This window comes from Galeopterus variegatus, unplaced genomic scaffold (genome assembly GCF_000696425.1).
Source record: "Galeopterus variegatus unplaced genomic scaffold, G_variegatus-3.0.2 Scaffold2108, whole genome shotgun sequence".
Classification (NCBI taxonomy): domain Eukaryota; kingdom Metazoa; phylum Chordata; class Mammalia; order Dermoptera; family Cynocephalidae; genus Galeopterus; species Galeopterus variegatus.
The window spans coordinates 161,036-182,284 of NW_007728219.1; the positions used below are offsets into that span (position 1 = coordinate 161,036).

Here is a 21,249-nt window from a genome sequence, read left to right on the forward strand (position 1 = left end):
TCCTGGAGTCTTTGTTGCTGTTGTTCCCTCTCCTGGAATGCCCCCCGCCCCACCCCCCACTCTCGGCATGGCTAGCTGTCCGTCTTTCCAGCTTCAGCTAAAGTGTCATACTCACACACCACACACCCATATTCAGTGTCACTTCCACCCACCCAAGTCTGTTGGTTTACTCAAAGTACTTCTCAAGACCCAAGATGACTTTGTTCATCTCCTTGTCTCCTTGTCCATGGTCCATCTCCCCCACTAGAGTGTATGCTGTGCAGGAACAGTGAACCCGTCTGGTGTCCCCAGCACCTGGCCCAGTCCGGGCACAAGGGGTAATGTAATAGGCAGTTACTGCAGCGCAGAAGCCCCTCTCTTTTCCTCTATGGAGAGTTCTCCTGCACGGACACCAGATGGCACTAGCGCCCCTGAGATGGAAGCCGAGGCTCGGGCGGGGGAATGAGCTGCCACCGGGAGCTGCGCCGCAGCTGGGGTGGGGAAGAGGTTGAGGCCGAGGTGGATTTTGGTTCCCCACTGCCAGGCTCACCCCACAGAGACCAGCCCCCGGGTCAAACCCATCACAGGCAGCACCTTCCCTGGGGAGAGGGGGTCGGCGCACTCAATCACTCCCTGTTCCTCCTCCCCTCTGCTTGGGAACATTTTCTCACTGGTCAAAGCTGGAAGAAATGCCTTGAGGCAGTGTTGAAGGGGAAAGACACCCTAGATGCCTAGTTTCAGAGGAGGAGTGTAAAGGGAGACAGGCTGGGCTGAGGGCAGTGGAAGTGCGAACTGAGGGTGCCTCCTGAGACATCTTGTGGAGCAGAGCTAAGTTTCTGTCCCCTGCTCGGTTAACCACCCAGTGTCAGTGCAACCCTGACCCTCCCTTCTCATGCAGTTCTTCTATTGCCCAAGTACCCTGCCATTGATTCCTAAAACAAAAACCCGTGCATAACAAGCACCTTGGAGTTTACAAACATGTCAGCATCTACCGCTGTCTCATTCCATCCACTCAGCAACTCTGACATCGAGTAGGTTTCACTATTCCATTTATTACAGACAAGGAAACTGCAGACAGGTGTAGTGACTTGCCCAAGTCAGCTAGGGAGTGGGAGACGTGGAACTCATCCAGATGTAAAGCTCAAGCTGTTCCCACAACCGCTGCTGGCATCCCCCATCCCACCTGGAGACCCAGCTCCTGCCTCAGCCCCGTCCAGGTGAAATGAGATAGGAATGTGCCCCAATGCCTGTTCCCTTCTTTTCTCCTATTGCTCCTTCCCTTCTGCTCTGCTCCTCTGCAGCTCCCTCACGCTTTCTTCTCCATATCTGTTGCTTCTCAGTTCCTCACCTGTCCCTCCTCTCTGCCCCCCTCCACCCCCCATCTTTACCAGCTTCTGGGCTCGAGTCCTTGACCCCATCTGTGTCTCCCCCGTTCCACCTCCCTGCTAGGCAGGAGTGAGTGTTGCAGACAGTTCAGGAGCACACAATATGCCCCCAGGCACCACACTAAATGCTTAACATGGTGTATCTGATTGAATCCTCACAGCTACTCTGTGAAGTTGTTATTATTATCTACCCATTCTACAGATGAGGAAATTGACGCTCAGAGAATTAGGCTGATCTGCCAAGGTCTCCAAGATCAGTGCTTCTCAAACTCTAATGTGCACACAAATCACCTGGGAATCTCTTTAAAGTGCAGGTTCTGATTTTGTAGATGGGGGGAGGAAGCGTGGGTTTTGGCCAGGGCTTGGATTCTGTGTTTCTCACAACCTGTTGGTCTGTGAACCACACTTTGAGTAGGAAGGTGCTAGATGAAGGGGCACGAGTCCAGCAAGACAGCCTGACTCCAGACCAGTGCTCTTACAACATGTCACTGGAAGTAGTGGAACACAGAAGTGGGTTGGGTGCAAGACTCCTGGGTCCATGGTGGTGTGGGACAGGCAGATAGCGGGAAGGTATAAGTATTTGCAAAAATCTCAAAGTACTCAATATTTGGGGCCAAGAAGATGCTGGAATCAGCTCTTGCTGACATAGCCAGTTTTGAGTGTATGCTCTAGTTGAGAGGCTAGACAAGACATGGCTGCCTGGGGGACCTGGGTTATGAGCTGCTCACTCGTGTCCCCTCAGCATTCAGAACCAAGGTGGCGGAGCCCTGCCTGTCAGGCAACATCGTGGTCTCTGCAAAGCTCAGCTTCACCCCTGGAACCGTGAACTCCCTTCTGAGGCAGGAAGTCCTGTTTCCCTCTTGGCATCCCCAGAGCCCAGCGAGATTTGCAGGAGGTGTGACGTGGTGGGAAAAAAGTAAACACTATTAAAGAAACCCACATTGTACCAGGTCCTGTGATAGGTACTTTTGATCTATTCTCTCCTTTGAGCCTCCAAGACAACCACATGAAATAAGTATTGTTGCTCCTGTTTAATGATGAGGTAACTGAAGCTCAGAGAAGGAAAGTGACTTGGCTAAGGGCACACAGCAAGTAAAAGACAGCTGAGATTCAAAGAGAACTGAACCCAATGTCAAAGCACAGTGGGTGCTTATAAAACATCTGATGGGTGTTGAGTGAATGAAGACTCTTGGAGGCTCCTGACCCTGACTAGGACTGGGGCAGCTTCCCTGCCTGCTACCTCCAACATACACACAGAGACACATGCTACATGACACTGAGCCCAGCACCAAGCAGGACAGAGTCAATGCCTGTCACACATGCCTTTGAGGTGGTTGTGCAGAGTGGGGCTGAAAAAGGGAGGTGGGTGGATTAGTCCAGGCCTAAGGAATACTCTGCAGGGAATGGACAGGCCAGACTGGCAGGACCCAGTCACCTGCACAGCCCTGGTCAGGCCCTACTGCTGGGGAGAGCACAGCGTTGCCCAGGAGACGGTCCCTGGGCCAGGCAGGCAGCGGCGGGTGGAGCCGCCAGCTCCTAAGTGGCAGAACTCTGGTGGCAGCACAGTCCACAGCGTCTTCCATGGAGACGGCACGACTGCTCAGCCACAAGGTCCCACTGCCTGTCCACTGGTCCCTCCCTACGGACCTGCTGACCTGCCGAGAGGGGGGTTGTGTATAGGAGTTGAGAGTCTAGGACCCAATCACAGAAAAGGGAAGGTCCCAGGCCAAGGAGTGCCTGATGGCAGAGGGGCTATCTCCAGATCACCTACCACCAGCCCTCAGCCACAGGACATGCAGACCCACAGATCCCCTCCACCACCTTCCTTCTGGCCAGCCCAGGTCTCCATAGACTGTTTCCTGATCTCAGTCTGTCTCCCAAGTCCTTCTCCACCTCCTGGGCTATCTGTCCTGGGCATCTGATGGATTATCCATCTGGACTGTTTCTCTCTCCCTTGCCCTCTGCCACCCCGTCCATGCCACTGGTCTCTGTCTTTTTCCCCCATTGGCCTGGATGCCCTCAGCCTCTCTGTTCCTGCCTCTACATCTCCATCCCATTTCCTTTCCTCTCTGTCCATCCTTTAGTCTGGGCATCCAGTCTCTGTCTCTTGTCTTCCTCCTAGACTTTTCCCTGGGCCTGAGGTTCTCCCCCCATCATCAAGCCAGGAACCTCTCCTCAGGTGCCCTCCCCCTCTTGTCCCTATCTGCTCTCTGGGTCTGCCTGAGATGGTGATCAGGGAGAGATCTGTCCAGAGCTTGCTCCTCTGAGCGATGGCTTCTCTCAGCCATCTGAGTTCCATCTATCCACAGCTCCCATTTTTCCAGAAAGCTCTCCCTGGCTGGCTGGTTTGCATTCTCCCCCAGCCCTCCCCACCCCCTCATCCTCCCTGCAGTCCCACAGCCCACAGGGTTAACAGGCAATTAGCAGGACCAGGGCTCAGAGCTGGGGGGGGGAGAGAGCCCTAGGCCTCCAGGAGATAAGAAGCAGCCTGAGCCACCGAGGCCAGGCTAATCCCGGAGCTAATCTGCAGTCTGGGCTTTATCTCCACGGCCTTCTGGGCACCCTGCCTCTGCCAAGGCCCTGGCATCCCCCCCCCACAAAAAAAACTTTTCCATGGTAGCCTCTTCCCCCCAAATTCCATCAGCCCTCCCCCATGAGGTCTACCTCTATGCCTCACACTTAGCCCCCACAATGGACTCCCCTTAACTTTGCAGTGCCCTGGGGCCCAGAGTGGGCCAGTGGAAGGGAGCACATCTTGTTCTGCTCTGTACTGTGACTAGCACCCCAGGGTCAGACAGCTCCTAAGCCCTGGCTTTGCTCACGGGTGGCCCAGTAACCAGGTTCAAAGCCTCCTCCTTCTCAGGGGAAAAGGAAGGAAAATGGCACCAATCCAAAATGTCCAGGGTGTCTGTGCTGTTCAGAACTTCCAGGTCACTCAGTCCAACCCCTCATTGTACAAAGGCAGAAACAGAAGCCTAGAGATGGCAAGGTACATATCCAAGGGCACATAGAAAAAAGGGGCAAATTCAGAACTGGAACCCAGAGTTCTCCACTAACCTTGGTCACTTCCCTGGGAGTCTCCGCTCCAGCTCCACCACTGACAGCCTGTGTGACTTTGGTTAGTAAAGTGATTTCTCAACATTTCTGGACCTCAGTTTTTCATCTGTCAAGTGGGGACAGAAATTCCTGCCTGACTCATTTTACAGGGTAGTTGTTAGTCTCAAAAAAGTACGTGAAAGCCATGTGCAAAGTGAAGTAATATCCATGAGGCCTCAACATTAGTAATGTGGGTGCTGTAGAGACCAACATGAACCAAGCTAGCGCAGAGATTGACCACTGAGTGTGCTGCTGGAAATGGATACACAGAAGCCTCATAACATGGGGAAAGGGGAACATATCTTGAAGCCTGACAGAGCAGGGTTCAAATTCTGCCTCTTCCACCAACCTTGGACAAATGTCCTTGGGTGCGTGATTTAACCTCTCTGAGCCTCAATTTGCTCATCTGTAATCAGGGAATGGTAACTCCTCTTCCAAAGGTTAGGGGAGAGGATTAGAGCTAAGTTAAAGTGACGCGTGGTCGGTGCTCAAGATGGGGGGAGCCCAGCTGGGGAATGGAGCTTCCTGCCTAGATGGCGTGGCCACTTTGATCTTGGATGCCCCCACACCTCCCATCCCAGCCTCACAGGGCATCACGAACTTGATAAAGAGATATCTGCAATTCGGGAGCTGCTTAGAGTATGAAGCTCTGTCAAAGTGAAACCCACAGAGTCTGAGCATTGGCTCTCCCACCAGATAGAAAGCCCGACTAGTTTACATCCAGGCCTTGCCCTTAAGTCTGCACAATTCAGAATCAGTCACCTAACCTCTCTAGTCCTCCATTTTTCCTCTGTAAAATGAGAATAACAATAGGCATCCTTCAGAGGCGTAATGAGGAAAAGATAATGTACACAAATAATGGCAACAGCTAAGATTCACTTAGTGCTTACTCTGTGCCAGGCACAGTCCTAAACACTTTATAATAAATTAATTCCTTATTTTGCACAAAAACCCTATACTGGAGGTACTCCCATTCGTCTCCATTTTACAGTCAACCTAATGGAAGCACAGAGTGGGTGAGGAACCTGACAGGGTCACATAACGTGGAACCTGCCAGGGGACCAGGCAGTCGGGCCCAGAGCCTGTACTCATAGCCACTGTGATACACACCTGCACACAGCACCTACAAGTAGTAGGTGCTCATGAACTGGCAGGTGTTCAAACAAGATGCACTTGTCCAACACTATTCGTTGAGCCTGTACAATGTGTCAGGCACTGTGCTTGGTGCTGGGGATGCTTCAGAGAACAAAATAGACAGTCTCTGCCCTCAAGGAGTTTGCTGTCCGGGAGCAGAGGCATTCATTCATTCAAAAAGTGTTTATTGAGCACCTACACTCCAGGCATGTTCTAAGTGCTAGGTTTACAGAAGAGAGCAAAACACACGCATCCAAAAATCACATGAATAGATAGATCGTTCATTACTAGTTGTCAGCCATGCTATGTTGGGGCCACCCAGCCAAGGCGTCTGACAGTGGAACAGGAGTTCGATTTGGGTTGGAGGATGAGGGAGGGCTTCTTTGAGCAAGCCGACTGGCCCACCCAGGAAGGACATCAGACCATACCACAGTCAAGGTAGAGGAAGAATACACCCCTCCAGCCCCACCCTCCCACCCCCTGCCCAGCGGCCCAACTCCCCTACCACAGAATCAACACGGGCCCCCAACCTCGCCCCACCCCTCCCCCCATGTGCTTTTCAGTGCGACTTCCTCCCCAAGGCAGGTCTAGGAGGCAATGGTCTCAGTGTTGGTTCAAATGTAAGTGCGGGAGCTGCGGTGTAAGGGAAGGAGATGGTCAAGGCCCTGTGGCTGAGCCCACGGAGCCTCGGAGGGCTTGGGGCCGTGGAAGAACGCAGCGGTCCCGGGCGTGCGCCGCGTTTCCAGGCCTCCAGGACCCAGGTACACAGTCAAAGCTGTTACACAGGCAGCGACCGCTTAGGCCTTAAACCCTACAGAGTCAATTTTGCAGGCGGGAGTATTTTTAATTGGTAACTAAGTCCTTCCCTGACATTCCCGCCCATCGAAGCAAAGTTACTCGTTAAGAGTTTTGCTCACACCGTCGAGCACACACCCACGGCAGGCGGGAGCTCAGCGACAAGACCGCGAAGGGGCCCTCCCGTCTCCTCGGGCTCCTCGGCTCTCCTCCCTGGGTTTGCCTCATTTGCATTCCCTCGGCTCCCGGCTCCTCGGCAAAGTGACCTCCGCACACAGCAGCGCCAGAGGCTTCCACCGCGGAGGGAGACACCGCCGCCCGCCGCGGCCGGGGAGGGGGCGAGGGGAGCGGGAGCCCGGGGGCTGACAGGGGTCCCGAGGAGGTGGATGCGGAGCTGGGGGTGGCTGGTGGGCCTGAGCAGCCGAATGAATGGCCTGGTGCGGAGGGGTGCTGGGGGACTCGGGTAGGCTTTGAACCCGCGACCTCAGATCCCCAGCCAGGCGAGAGTGAGACGTGGAAATCAGCACGAAGCCCGGGAAGCTGCACCCCACGAACGAAACCCCTGCTTGAGTCCCGGAGCTTCCGAACACCCCGTTTCCCTCCCTTCCGTATCCCCACTGGGGAGGGGCCAGCCCCGCCGGGCCGTGGCCCAGGGGTCCCCAGTCCTCCCGGGGGCCTGCTCAGCCCCCCATGCCCAGTTGTCCCCGCTCCCCTGGCCCGCCGAGCCGCCTCCCCTCCCCCCGTTTGGTATTTACACCTTTCACACATTTGTAAGCTATTATCCTGTCCACGCTTAGTCACCGCTGAGCCAAGCGCCACGGATTTAGCTCCTTTAATCTTTCCTCCTAAATCAATCCTCCATTTCCCCTTAATCATCCCGTGGCTCCTCTCTGAACTCTCGCTGCTGCCTCGGCTGCTGCAGCCTATGTCTATGTCTCTGGAACTGCTCCCCCTCCAACCCAAAACGGGTGTCCCAAGGGCATGTTGAACGTTTGGAGGGTGGGTTGGATTTCCAGCGCTGCCAGCCCCCAGCCTGGAAGCCAGGGGAAGAAGTGCAGACACCCCCTCCCCTTTCTTGGACCACACACAGCATCTGAACCTTCCTGTTTCCACCTTCGGGTCTCTGTCCTCCTCCTGCCCACCCCCCTCATCTGGGATGGCTCTGGGGACCCTAAACCTCCACCATGATTTGCCAAAAAAAAACAAAAAAACACCCTGGTAGGTCTTCTCCCCTCTGGCCTCCTGCCCTCGGTGCTGGCTGCTCAAAGGAGGTGGGATGCAGGGACAGCCTGGAAGGGCAGGGAACACTGATCACTCACCCGCCCGAGGCTGCCCTCTCAGCCCGCCTCCGGGGTGGCCGTCCATCTCTCCTTGACCACCCCCAGGCTCCACCCCTTTCACTCCCCCACCCACCGCAGGACTCGGGGGGCCTCAACTTGAGCAGCCTGAGGCTCCGCATTCCCAAGGCTCCCCGGGAAGCCCTGCTTCCCCATTCCTGATGCTTTCTGCCCCCCAGCCCGGACCTGGCCGACCTGCCGCCAGCCACAAGAGGGAGCAGATTCTTCCCAGGAAGCAGAAGGGCAGGAGTGGGGGTCCAAGATGGAGCACGTGTAGGGGAGAAAGAAGATGAGAGGGGGACGGGACGTGGGGGCCATTTCTTCAAATGCTAATCAGCGTCTTCCGGCAGTGCCACCAGAAGCTGAGCTGATAATGAGCCCAGCTCGGGGCTGATTCCTGATTAATGAAGAGGCCACAGGGCTGCTGAGTGGGGCTCGGTGGGACACGTCCCTCATGGCTCTCCCCACTGCCCCTCTGTGACACTAACAGTCTCTGCCCTGCTCTGCTGGGCCACGTCACTCAAATCCCCCTCCACCAACTCCACTGCCAAAGCAGCCAGACCAAGAGCGCCCCCTCCAGGAAGGCCTGAGGCGCAGCCGCTAGTACACCGCCAGGAGGGCGAGTAAACTGGGTTCTGCAATCTGTGAGCTGTAGGCAGCTCTCAGTATTTTTAAAATCAGGAAAAGTTTGATTAAGATAATCACAATGTGGGGCTTCTTTTGACAAATTGGAAGACCCACCAACACTGGGCTCCCTCTCATAGGGCAACAGTTAGGTGCCGCTGAGGAGTAGCTGCACCCTTCAAGGCTAAGTGATCTTTAGCTCTCCTCAGACCCCACCTTTCCCTGTTGTGTGCCCTTGCTGACCCGACCCGCCTGGTTCCCGAAGGCAAGATCAACCCTGAACTAAATGTGTTTTTTTGGTTTGGTTTGGTTTTTAATCATTACACACTGTAAACATTTTTTATGGCCCTTTACCAATTTCTCCCTAACCCCCCCGCTAAATGTTGAACTAAATCTGCTCAGGGTTCATGCCTCAGGAGAAGATGGGACCAGAGGGGACAAAGGACTGGACAGGGGGTGAGGATCAGAGTTAGGCTCATCTGGTAGATAAGAGACTTGGACCAACCTCAGTGGGAACCCCCTGCCTTCCAGACCCAAGGGGGCAGGCAGCCTGAGACCCTCCGACCCAGTGGCAAAGGTATGGGGCTGAGAGGGAGGTGGAAGTAGCCCTTCCCATGGCCAAGGGCAGGTGGTGAAGGGCAAAGACTACCGATACTGGCCTGACCACACCAGCGAAGAGAAAGGGCTAAGGAGGAAACTGGGATGGAAGGAAGGGGTGCTGAGGAGCCCCTAATTGGGGGCTGGACAGCCAGAGAATGATAGAGGGCCTGCATGCCTTTCCCTTGCCTCAGCTGTCCTGGATGGTGGCGGGGTGGGGCTGGGAGAGGAGGAACGAGGGCAGGGAGGGGGACTGCCCAGCTGGAAGAGGCCTTGTCTAATTGTGCCTGATTAGTAGAGAGGAAGAGAACAGGGCGAGTGATTAATAGTCACGGCAGTCACCAGCGTGTGGGAAGGAGGGTCGGGAGGGGGAGGGAAGGCTGAGAGCCAAGAGGGGATGGAGACAGTGAGGCGCCCACAGGGGTCTGATCCCTTGCCCCTCCAGAGGCTCCTGGACCCCTGAGGACCCCACAGACAGGGACTGGGTCCTACTCCTGCCTCCTCAGGGATTCTCTACCTCCCCCATGCCTCAATTTTCTGGATAGTAGAATGGAAGAGAAATGACCAAAGTCATGTCCTGCACCTGGGAAGAAAGGTGCCTTTGCTCACATGGTGTTTCTAGACATCCTGATGCCCCTGGCACACAGACACAGACCCTATCCTCAGCTCAACCTGGAACTTCAGCCCAGAGAGTAGATAGCCCGACTTCTGATCACAGCCTGCAGCCACCACCTTATATCCTTTGGTCCCAGAAGTAATTCCCAGCCCTGCCCTACCCAAGCAGTCCGTACTTCATCCCTAGAGCTGCGCTGTCACTAGCCACATGTGGCTATTTGAATTAAAAATTCATTTTCTCTGTTGCACTAATCACATTTCAAATGCTCAATAGCTACACGGAGCTAGTGATTACCATGTTGGACAGTGCATACACAGAACATTTCCATCATCACAGAATGTTCTGTTGGCTAGCACTGGTCTAGAGAGTGTGTGCACGCTCCTGCACATTTGCACATGTGCATGCCTATCTGGGAGGGTTGGATAGAATGGGAATGTTATAAAAGGGTGGGCGAGGGGTGGACCTGTGGGTCAAAGGTTGGGAGGGACTAGGTGATGGAGAGTAGCGACGATGCCAGTGCATTAGTGTATGGGTCGGAAGTCAGTAAGTGGTGCTGAGAACTGTCAGGTTAAAGATAGCCAGGAGTTGGGGTGGTAGCATTTATAACAGCTGACACTCACAGAGTGCACACTATGTGCGTATCAGGCACTGTGCTAAGCTCTTTACAGACATCTCTTTAATCCTTACAACCCCAAATTTTTAGTTTCTAATATCCTATTTGATAAATACAAAACTAATGCTCAGAGAGCTTTTTGGCTTCCCAAGGCCGCACAACTTAAAGGGTACATCCAAGGTTTGAATCCAGATGGCCTGACAGCTCCAGAACCCACACACTTGACCACTCCAGTGTACAGTCCCAGCTGAGAGGAGGTAGTGAACTTTAGAGCCACCCTTGCATTTTACAGCTAAGGAAATGAAGCCTGGGGAGAAAGAGTGATTTCTGCCTTCTAGGAAGCAGGCAGGCTGAGAGCAAGCTGCAGTGGGGAAAGAAGAGCTGGGGCTTGGAGCAAAGGGTGGGGGCAGCAGATGGTGGCAAGAGTCGGGGAGGAAGGGAGAGCTGGCTACAAGATGGGAGGGGGTGGTGTGGGGCACATATAGTTGGCCATGAAAGCGGGAGATATAGGTGGGAGTGGGTTGGTGTGAGGCTGATTGAGGAGGAGAGAGGGAAAGAAGGGAAGAGCTGGAGTGAGCTAGCTGGAGGGGAGCAGGGGTGGAGAGGGAGAGAGCACCCCTACCACCAGGGCCCCCAATCGGTTTCTCAGTCTTCCCTATCCTTCTCTCCAAATCGTGCCCAGCCTGCCTCATCCCTTAAGACTCTCCAGCTCTCTTCAGCCCAGAGAAGCCTCTCTCTCTCTCTGAACTCAGGCCCTCGCTATCCATGCAGCTTGTCTGGCAATTAATCCTGGCACCTTATGACACTGCTTGCGTGGCTGATTACCTCTTGCGTGGTTGCTTAAGCTTTTGAGTGTCCCTGTCCTGGCTCCACCATGAGACTGTAGGCTGCTTGAAGACAGGAACTGGGGACTAGAGCTTTCTATCTTTGCTGTCTCCATAGCTCCTAGCAGGAAGCCTAACACATAGTAGGCACACAGAATTCCATGTTGATTGACTGACTGGGAGTAAATGAGGGGACATTAAGGAGTGTGGGGTGAGAGCGACTGCAGTGGTAACAGAAGCAAGGCAGCAGCATAGGGGACTGGGGGAGGGCACATTACCCGGAGTAAAAATAGGCTGGAAAATGTGACATTTATTAACTTGGATTCCGGAAGAAAGGTCACAGCAGAGTGGGGAGTGGGAAGGAGGAAACAAGGAAAGCAACAGAAAACACATAACAGCCCCTTACCAAAGCCTGTCACTGTCTCTGACTGTATCACCTCCCATCCCCTGGCAGGTTCCCCGCCAATTGGTTCATGCACCCCTCTCCCCCCATAGACCTCAAAGCCCCATCATGGACTCCAAATCCTCACCACAGAGTTGATCATGGACCTCGGGTCATCATCAGAGATCCCATGTCTTCATCTCCATACCCTTTCTCCAATCTTGCCCCTACGAACAACCCTATCTTCCCATTGCTGTGGATCATGGGCCCCCATCCCAACCCACCCCACATTGCAAACCCTGGTGAATTTGCAGCAGATCAGCCCTAGAATGCCAAGTCCAAAGAAGTACATTTAGTAGATGGGGGTGGGAGGTGGGAGGTGGGGGGTGGGCAGAAGGGTCTAGGCTGGGTAGGGGAGAGGGAAAGCAGGAACCCCGAAGGGGAATTCCTGTCCCCCAATGCTTGCTCTGCCCCTCCTCCCCTCATTTTCCCACCACAGCCCCAGAGTTGAGACCCACCAGCTTCTACCATCCTCCTCTCTCCAGCCCCAGGGTACCAGAGGGCCTGTGCGAAATCCACCCTCACTCCTCTCAGTAATCCCCAGGATTCCAAGGGACTCACCGGCCTTGATCGGGAGGTTCCCTGTTTCTGTATCCTCAAGGCACCTCCTCCTCTCCTGGAGGCCAAGCAGGAACACTCTGCCTCCCTCCCCTTCCTTCTTCACCCCCCTCCAACACTTCCTCCCCTTCCCTTCCACTGAGGTCTCATCACCCTTCCCCTTTCCTGCCCATCCCCAACAGGAGTCTGAGACAACAAACTCTCATTCAGGGACACAAAGACCCCATTGATTTCTGCCCAACAGCACCTGCTGAGAATAGGCTCTGCCCACCCCCCAACACTGAGGGGTAAGAATGTGGAATGGAGGAGCCCCAAGGATCCTAAAGGCCACACTCACACTCCACACCCCCTCCTCCGTGGGGACTCTCCCAGCCCTGACTTTGGGGAGCAGTGGTTTTTCCTAGCAGAGGGGGTAGATAGCCAGACAACAGGCCAGTGGCCCCTGACTCATCTCCCAGCACAATCCTCTCCTGTTCCTCTCTTTCTACCTAACTCCCCACAACCAGTGGCAGGAGGCCCCAGATACTGCGGGCATGGTGGGAGCAAGGAACCTAGTCAGAGCATGTTTCCTGGTGATACTGAGGCAGCGAGTAAGGACCCTGGATGGGGTGGGAAGTCCCATCACTGGGGCTGGCTGCTGGAGGCTGGGCTGGACGGGCACCATGTTGATGCCAGGAATTTGCATATGCACTGGGCAGTGGTAGCAAGGATGAAAACACACATGCACATATAACACAATGCTGGGAGTCAACTGTGGACTGGGGACAGGCGTCTCAAGCACCATGAATAATAGATACCCTGTGACTTTGGGTGAATGGAGCACTGACAGACAGACAGCACACAAGACACACACCCCCCACATTCACATACCTGATTGTGGGAGGTGTGCCTGGGAGAGGAGCCCAAGCTGACACTCCCCTCCAATGACAGTGTGTACTTGTGTTCACACATATGTAGAGATGGCACCAGCAGTCCCCACATGGGGAACTGTGGTTGCGGTAGGTGGGGGGGGTATCGCGAGAGGGGATGCCATCCACAGCATGACCCTGCCCTTGGCAGCTGAGGAAGAGCTGGGATATGGGCATGGAGATGAGTAGCTTGCTGGGTGTGTGGGTGTGTGAGTGTGCAGGTGTGCATGTGAGTGTAGTGACAGGGACACTGAGTGTGTGTGAGAGAGGGAGCGTGCAGGAAACTGTGTCCCCAAGCAGCAGGAGTGTGTGTGTGTATGTGTGCATGCGTGTGGGCAGCAATGAGGGTAAGTTATGCACATCAGAGTGAACAAGTGATTCCCAGTGTAAGAGCCAGAGCTGGGCAAGGGAGCAGCAAGAACAGGAGCTGGAGGGGGGGGCCAGCAAGCGGGAGAAGCTGAAGGGGCTGCATGAAAGAGGGATGTGTGAGGAAGTCTGTGGGAGGGTGTGCAAGAGACACAGAGAAGAGACACTGGCACCCAGTGTACATGAAGACCGGCTCTATCAAGCCTGCCGGCCGGGCCAGCTACCCAATAGGCAGCTCTGAGTCCTTCCCTAGCTGGAGCTCCCCAAATACCCACTTCCCACCACCTTCCTTTGGTAGCGAGAAGAATCCAGTAGCCACAGAAGAAAAAGGGAGCAAGAGACAAGTGGGGGTTGGCTGATCTGGCCTTGGATGGTGCATCCTTTCCCTGCAAGCTGACCAGCTCCAGGACCCCTGAGCCCACCCCCTAGGCCCCCCACCCGAGCCCCCAGACCTGGCCACTGCAGCCGCAGCAAGAGCAAGAAGAGGAACAGCAGCAGCCCGGGTAAGCCCCTAGGAGCAGCCACCGCTCCACGGCTGGGAGGCCAGAGGGAAACACCAGGCATGGGGAACCCAAGGCCAGCCTCTGGTGGTGGAAGGAAGGGAAGCCCTATTAAGGATGCCCAGCACACCAACCCCCCCTCCCGCCAGCCTCTGGCCACCCCAGGCCGGGCAGCCCAGCTGGCAGAACTCACCACGGAGAAGTTGCTGGCGGAGCAGTGATGCCCACTGAAGTTGCAGCTCTTGAGCATGTCGGCAAGCTGGTGGCCAGTGCGGTTGAGGATGTCTACCATGTCGGGCTCCGGGTAGCGCAGGCCGGCGGCACGGTGCCCGTCCCGGTCTTTGGGGGGCAGCCCTGTCAGATTGGCCAGGTGGAAGATGTCAGCATCGCTGAGTGCCGAATGCCGGAAGCGGTTGATGTTGCAGAGGGTGACAGCCGGGAAGCCCGCCACTGGGGCTTGGGCAGCGGGGTCCATTGCCACCAGGTGAGGCCGGGTCAGGTAGCCCCGGGCCAGGCCGGCCGCCTGGTATAAGAAGACAGCCAGCGAGGTGAGTAGGGCCAGTGCCCACAGAGTCCTGCGCAGTCCATGGGGACCTGGGCCACAGGCCCGGCCCAGCCCATGCAGAGTGCTGGTACTGGCAAAGGTGGCCAGGTCCCGGGGGGCTGCTGCCCCCCGAGCAGCTCCCAGGAGGCTCTGCTCATCCCCTGCCTCCTTCTCCTTGGGTTTCGCATCCTCCTCAGCAAATTTGATTTTGCACACAATCTCGATCGGCATCTGTCCCTGGCTGCTGGGACTGGCCAAAGCCTCCCTGCCCCTGTCCCTCCCTGGCCAGCAGCCCTGGTGCCCTCCGGAGTGGCGGTGGTGACAGCGGCTGCTCTTCTAAACTCAGGGCAAGCGGGAGGAGGATGGGGACAGGGTGGGGGCCCGAGGTGGGGGAGTCACTCCCACTCCCAGCAGCTCCGCAGCCCTGGTGCTGCCTCTGCCGCTGCTGCCTCTGCTGCCGCTTGTCTCTCTCCTCGATCGTCTCCTTGTGGCTTCCCTTATCAGCACCAGCACAGCTGTCAGCCCCTGCGTGTGTCCCTGCGAGCGAGCGAGGGAGCGAGCGCTGCTCCACCACGCCGCGCAGCCCCAGCCGCTCCGCTCAGCATGTGCTCCGGAGCCCACCCCGTGCTTAATAATTCAGGACATGTCAACAGCGTTTCACCGGCGGCACGGGTGGCAGGAGCCAGGCCAGGGGAGGGGACAGCCCCCAACCCAGGACAGGGGTCCTAGGATTGGGGCTGCCTCCCAAACTCTTGCTATACCCTAGCCACTCATAAGGACCCCAGATGGCCCCACTTCCAGGCCACCTAGAGAGGAGCGCTGTGCCCAGTGTCCTCAGCTCACTTTGCCACTCTTCTGGACCACACCCCCTGAAGGGTCAGCCAATCTATCACCCACCTCTTGGCCTCCCTTACTCTGACTGTAGCACCCAGCACAGCCACCACTTCTTCCCACTACCCCACTCACAGCAGCTTCCAGAAACTCCTTGAGAAAGCCACTTGTTTGAATGAGGGAGGGGAGGGGGAAGAAGAGGGCAGGCAAGACAGACTGGGGGACAACTGTGACTTCACCAAGATTCTCAGCTTGCCTAAGCTTTGCTCCTGACTTCCACACCACTCTGCCTCATTTTGCCCCCAACCCCAATCTCAGTCACTCATGCCTCTTGGACAGAGGGCACCTGGCTGCTTGCACATCCGTAGGTAGCCACTTTGTGTTCCCCAAATGTTTCCCAAAGCCCATGCCACTCCAGTCTTGGGGGAAGGGGTGCTGGGTGAATAGGCCAGGGAGCAAAGGATGGGGGGGGGCTCTCATATGTAGGGGAGAGGATGTGGAGTGGAGGAGGAAGAGCCCAAATGGGGGTGCTGGAGGCAGGAAGAAGATGTCCCGGGCTAAAGGAGGGAATGCTATTCTAAGGGAACAGGTGCAAGGGGTGCCCAGAGTCTGACAGGGTGGGGCACAGGAGCCCTAGGGAGGCTACTGTCTTCTCTCGTGGAGGGGAAGCAGGCACGTGGCTGTCATCGCAGTTGAGGGTGGGGAGCCCCTGTTGGCTGGCCAGGAGAGTATGCATTGGTGCCCTCAGGGTGGGGGTGGCAAGAATGAGCTGCTTGTGCTCTGGGGACCCGTGTGAGAGTGTGAGCCTTCACGGGGGAGGAAGCACTTGTACCCCGGAGGAAGGGGGGTGCTGATTAATCGGGGCGCTAATGAGCAGCAGGGAGAGGAAACTCGGAGGGGCGGGGGAGGCGGCTCCATCGATCCAAGCCGCGGAACCAGAAGCTGAAAAAAAAAGTGAGAAGGGAATCGATCTGAGGGAAACGCAGCTGCTGGGGATTAGAGCCCGAGGTTCACCCGCTGCCCAGCGGCCACCCCTCCCCTGCATCAGGCCTGGCCCCACAGCCTCTGCCTGGCCTCGGGGGAGGGGCCTAGGGATTGCTCCCTCAGGGGCAGGAAGCCACTCTCACCACCCTGGCTGCAAGGCCAGGTCAGGCTTCATCAGGGTCACCCAGAATGGAGCCCACTCAAACACCCAGCTCTGGCCATGCATGGAGCCCTGCTGAGGTTGTCCTGAGCCTTTCAGCAAAGTGGCTTCCTTAAGGTCCCCACAAGCATGGATGAGTCTCGGTTAGTAGGCTCCCCAAGCTGGGAAGATGAGACCCCTGGGGTCCGGTGCTGTGGCTGGCTGGCACACAGCATCCCAGAGGGGAAAGTGGGGTTGGCACTGGGAGCAGTTGCTGAGGACACTCTACTGTTAGTAATGTCCGAGTGACCATAGATAGCCCCCTCTCTCTGCCCCATGCCCAGGCAACCCTCTCCCATGCTTTCGCCTCCCTGGTAGACTTCCAGATCTCCCCACCACCACCCCCATTCCTCCCCATCTTTCTCTCTCTTCCCCTTTCTCCTAATATTGATTTTTCTTTACTGGGTTTTTTTAAAAAGGTGATTTAATTGCTTTTTTAAGGTTACTTCAGTCTGGGGCTCTGCCAAGAAAATGGAAGCTGCCCCCCAAGCTCTCCCCAGCACTCACACTGCCCTGGAGTCCATACATGTCCTTGAATTCCCCTGCCACCCATTGAAATCTCAGGGTCACACTCCCCCCACAACACACTGGCCTCCATCATGAGCCCAAGTCACACCGTCCTTTCTCCTGAGGGATGGCAGGAAGCCTTCAACCTCTGTAAGGAATGAAGTTAGGTGGTAACTGGGTATGGGGGAGCAGTGGTGGGGAGGACTGTGGGGGAGTGGTGCAAGCAGCAGTCAGCTACAGGCACACCCCCACCATTGCCCCACAGCCAGCTGTCTCCAATTGTCCCAGGTCGCCGTCATCCGGTTTCTCAGACCTCCAGGAATCTGGTTATGCTCAGTGGGAGCTCCCCCCAATCCTTCCAGCATCTCTTGGCCTTTGCCCCCCACTCCTCTCCAGTCTCTTCTGGCCCCCTCCCTGTCTTTCTCTATCCCCTTTGCCTCTGGCCCCATCCCCTCTCTCCTCCCTCTCCCTGCTTCCCTGCCTGCCTCCCTCTCTGCCCGGCTGCAGTTGGGTGATAATCTCCCTCATTTAGCCTCCTGGCTGCTTCCCCGGCTCATTGCCCAGCTGGTCCCTGGGGCCCGGCCCAGCTTCTTCCCCACCCCCACCCCCAGCCCTGCGCCCAAGCTCCCCTGTCCCCTCCCTGCTTCCCCCACCCTCTCCCAGGGGACCAGCTGCCCCTTGCAGTGAAACATCAGGACCCATCAGGGCTGATTGCGGCTGGCCAGGACCTGAGCTGGGTGTGAGCAAAGGGAACAGGGCTGTTGGGGACCCTGGGCTGGGAATGCAGGGGGGGTAGGGGGGTTGTTGCAGGGTCAGGATGCCAAGCCTCAGCCAGGGTTCCTCTGCCCTCCAATTGTCCCCATTCCCCAGATTTGTCCCCAGTCCAATTCTCCACCCCCCAGGGGATGAACCGGACTTCATGACAGTGAGAAAGAGAATAGTAGATGGGCTGAGAGGCAGAGATTGGACTGACATCTGCATAGCCTGACAAGGCAGGGCCTGGGAGTGGGGGCAGAGGGTGAGGGGGTGGCAGGAAGAGCAGGATGGTTCTGGCTCAGGACACCTGGGAGCAGGCATGGAGGTTTTACTTGGGCAAAATGCCCCAAAGGGAGACCTGGAGACCTCCCAGGATTCAACTTGGAGCCTCTTCTCACAGCACAGGGGCCCCCAAGCTGAGCCGTATCTGCTGTCTCCTACCATTTGTGGGCCCTAGGATCCCTGTCTGGCTAGCCCCATTCATAAACTACATGACCCCCAAACTCCTAGACAGAGCATTCTCCTAGAAAGAGAGTCCCCAGCCTGCCCCTGCACCCAGCGGACACCCCCTTGTCACCCTCCCCAGCCCACACACCTGGCCCTGGTATGGGACCAGGGGATGAGCCAGTGTGGGACAGACCTGGGTGGGAAGGGACAAGGATGGAGGGGCCAGGGCCGAGGCGGCCCAGGCCTGGCTGGTGAGCGAGCAGCGGTGACAAACGGGCTGTGCGGGGGCCGAGGGGCGGGGGGCGGAAGGCGGCTGATTTATCTGGGTTATTTATGCCGCGGACGAGGCAGGAGAAGCGGTTAATGAGAGTCCCAGCGAAGGGGGGTGGGGAGGCCCGGACGTGATCTGTGGCGACTGAAGGGGGTTAGCGCCCTACCGCCAGGCCCTGCCCCCACTGTCCGCCAGTGCTCTTTGCACCCCCCACCTCTGACCTCCTAGGGCAAGCCCAGCCCAGCACCCTCTCCTGTGTCTCTTACTAACACCCTCATCCCCTTTCAGGTACTCCCAAGCCCAGACAATGGGACTGAAGGGGACCAGGTCCAAGATGGGGAGCGGGACAGTTCTGCAGGAACTGGGGAGGGGACCAGAAGGGGAGGACAGGAAGAAGAAAGATGAAAAATCCTGGCTGGCCAGAAACTAACAAGTCTGTGGGGGCTGTGGGGGAGGGTTGGGATGGGAAGAGGCCAGCGTGGGAGTGGGTGAGCAGCCCACAGCCTCGGAGCTGAGGCTGGAGAGAGGGCAAAGGGAATGGGGGTACTGATCTGGGGGTGTCAGCCAGGAGCCTTGACGGGGGCCTGAGTGGCAGAGACAGGCTGGGCAGGGAGGGGGGCTGCTCAGAGAGCAGAGAAAGCAGGGAAGGAGGGGGAGAAGGCTTTGCGGCAGCGAAAGCTGCTGGGAGCAGATAAGGCGGCACAGCAGCAGGAGGGATTAAAGCTCTGAGGGGCCTGGGAGGGGTGGGGGGGCAGGCAGGGGAGGGTTGAGGGCAACACACCAGGGCCAAGGAGTTGGGGAAATGAGGGCTGAGAAGGGGGCAGGACTTAATCAGGGGCCAAGAGGTGGTCATGGACTGGGAAAAGAGGAAAGAAGGAACTCCCGGTCATCTGTTCTGGGGAGGCGGATTTTTCTGTCGTGGACGGAGCCCCCGCACCCGCGCAGGTCATCGGGGCTAAGAGGAGGGACACACTGCTGAGGGTAGGGTACTGGTTGATTATAGGGTGGGAGGGAGTGGCAGGTGCCCGGGCCTGGGAGCCTCTGTCTGAGCTGGTGGCTGAGACTGAGGGCACACAGCGCCTCCTTGAGGTGGTCAAAGGAACACAGGAGTGCCACAGGGAAGAGTCATGGGTGCCCAGCCCGCCACCCTGGCAAGGATCACAGTGTCAGAGGGGGCTTCCCTGTGGGGAGGAGTATGGGCTTTGTGGAGAAAGAGGGCAGGTGGCCTTGCAGGGCTCAAGCTTCGGACCGGATGCCCCTTACCACCCCCGTCCTCTTGCTCTTTAAGCATCCCCAAGGTGTGCTTGGGGTGGTGAGGCCCTGCTCCCTCACACCAGAGCCCAGGGCAGTACAGAGGTGGCCCTCGTGGCGGAGGGAAGGAAGCCTCGAGGGGAAGGAAGTGGGGGAGGAAGGATGGGGGAGGGGAGCGGGGGTGGCGGGCGGGGCCGGGTAATTGCGTGTTTGCCGGTTCTCCCGTCTCTGCACACGAGGGAGCGTGTGTTGGTGGGTGTAGCTTCGCCTCGAGGAGTACGTGTCTGTTAGCAGAGGTGTCAGTGTGTCTGTCTCAGGGGTCCGGGCTCTCCTTACCCACCCCCTCCACTTCGTGTTTTGGGGAGCGCGGCTCTGGGCACACCCAGCTGTGCTCCGTGCTGATGCGGCAGATGTGGCGGGGCCCCAGCTGTGCCTGCTTCCCGCAGAGGGGGAGGGGGCTGCAATCTGCTCCCCCGATAATGGCTGCTAAGTGCCAGGAGGAGGGGATCGAGATGGAGGTGGGACTGGGGCCGGCAGCCCCGCCAAAGGGACAGGAGGGAGATGAGACCCTCCCCCACCCCACCCAGTCCTGGCCTGCCTCCCCCAAATCTGTGTTCTTGGCTCGGCCTCTCCCCCTCGCTGGCTCCTGAAGCCCATCCAAATTTCTCTCCACACTCAGCCCCTGTCCCCAGCTCTCCTTCCCCATCGCCCCATCCAGCTTGGTGCCAGGGACCCGCCCCCCTCCCCGGCCCCCAGCTCGCTCCCCCTCGCTGATTTTACAGAATAATCTTTTTATGGAAACTGAAAAAAGCGCTAATGGCAGGAGCGCACCCCTCCCCCGCATCCCTCCCCCGCTCATCCCCCACTTCCCACCCCAGTTCCCTCGTTTCTCCCCTCTCAGCCCCTCCCCCGGGCCAGCAACCTGGTACCCCTACAGGGTCAATAAAGGTTGGATGCAGGGTCCCAGAAGTGGTGGACGAGGGGCTCTCTACTCCCCCTCCATTGACAGGCTGCTCCCCATCTTGGGCCCTGAGCTGCCCTTCTTAAATGCCCCCCACCACATACACACACACACAACAGTGACTTCCTCAGCCTGGGGACAGGTGGGGTGGGGGGGAGGTTATGTTACAAAGACTTCAGCTTCACTAGCTCTCCCCGGCCCCACTTCAATCATTGACCCTTTCCCCTTCCAATGCCTCTCCCCACCATGTCCCCACCCCCACTGGGTCTAGGAGGGGGGTCCCGGGGGCCAGGGCCTGACACAGACTTATTGGATTTCACGGTGTTTTGCTGAGAAAATAATTAAATTATCATATTTATGATGGAACTGCCATGGCCTCTGCCAACCACTTGGAACAGAAGGGTCAGGGCTGGGGGGAGGAGAGGGAAGGGACCCAGACCCTGGCCCTATGGCCCACCCTTCTCCCAGCCCCTTCTTTGGGGAGATGACCCCAGGCCCAGAATGGGAACCTGAAGCCCCCTCCCAGCCTCACACGGAGCTGATGGAAGGTCTGGGCTGGAGGCACGGACCGGAGGAAACAGGCAAGGGGCAGGTTATAGGTCAGGTCTGCTAAAATGCCGATCATTTCCCACAAGATCTCACACAGCCCCAGGGCCCAAGGGGATTGGGAGGTCACATCTAGCCCAGTCCCCATGGCACCCTCAGTCCAGCTCCCGAGAAAACG

At 57.2% G+C, this 21,249-nt stretch overlaps 1 protein-coding gene across 1 annotated transcript in view; it reads right to left on the reverse strand.

Annotated features, from left to right (window-relative positions):
* ASIC4 (acid-sensing (proton-gated) ion channel family member 4) overlaps nucleotides 1-14,923 on the reverse strand; it is a 20,758-nt gene extending 5,835 nt beyond the window's left edge. The window contains 3 exon segments of the mRNA XM_008580490.1: nucleotides 13,968-14,588; nucleotides 14,590-14,869; nucleotides 14,871-14,923. Of these exon segments, the coding sequence (XP_008578712.1) occupies nucleotides 13,968-14,588; nucleotides 14,590-14,869; nucleotides 14,871-14,923 (954 nt within the window).
* Between the last annotated feature and the right edge of the window lie 6,326 nt (nucleotides 14,924-21,249).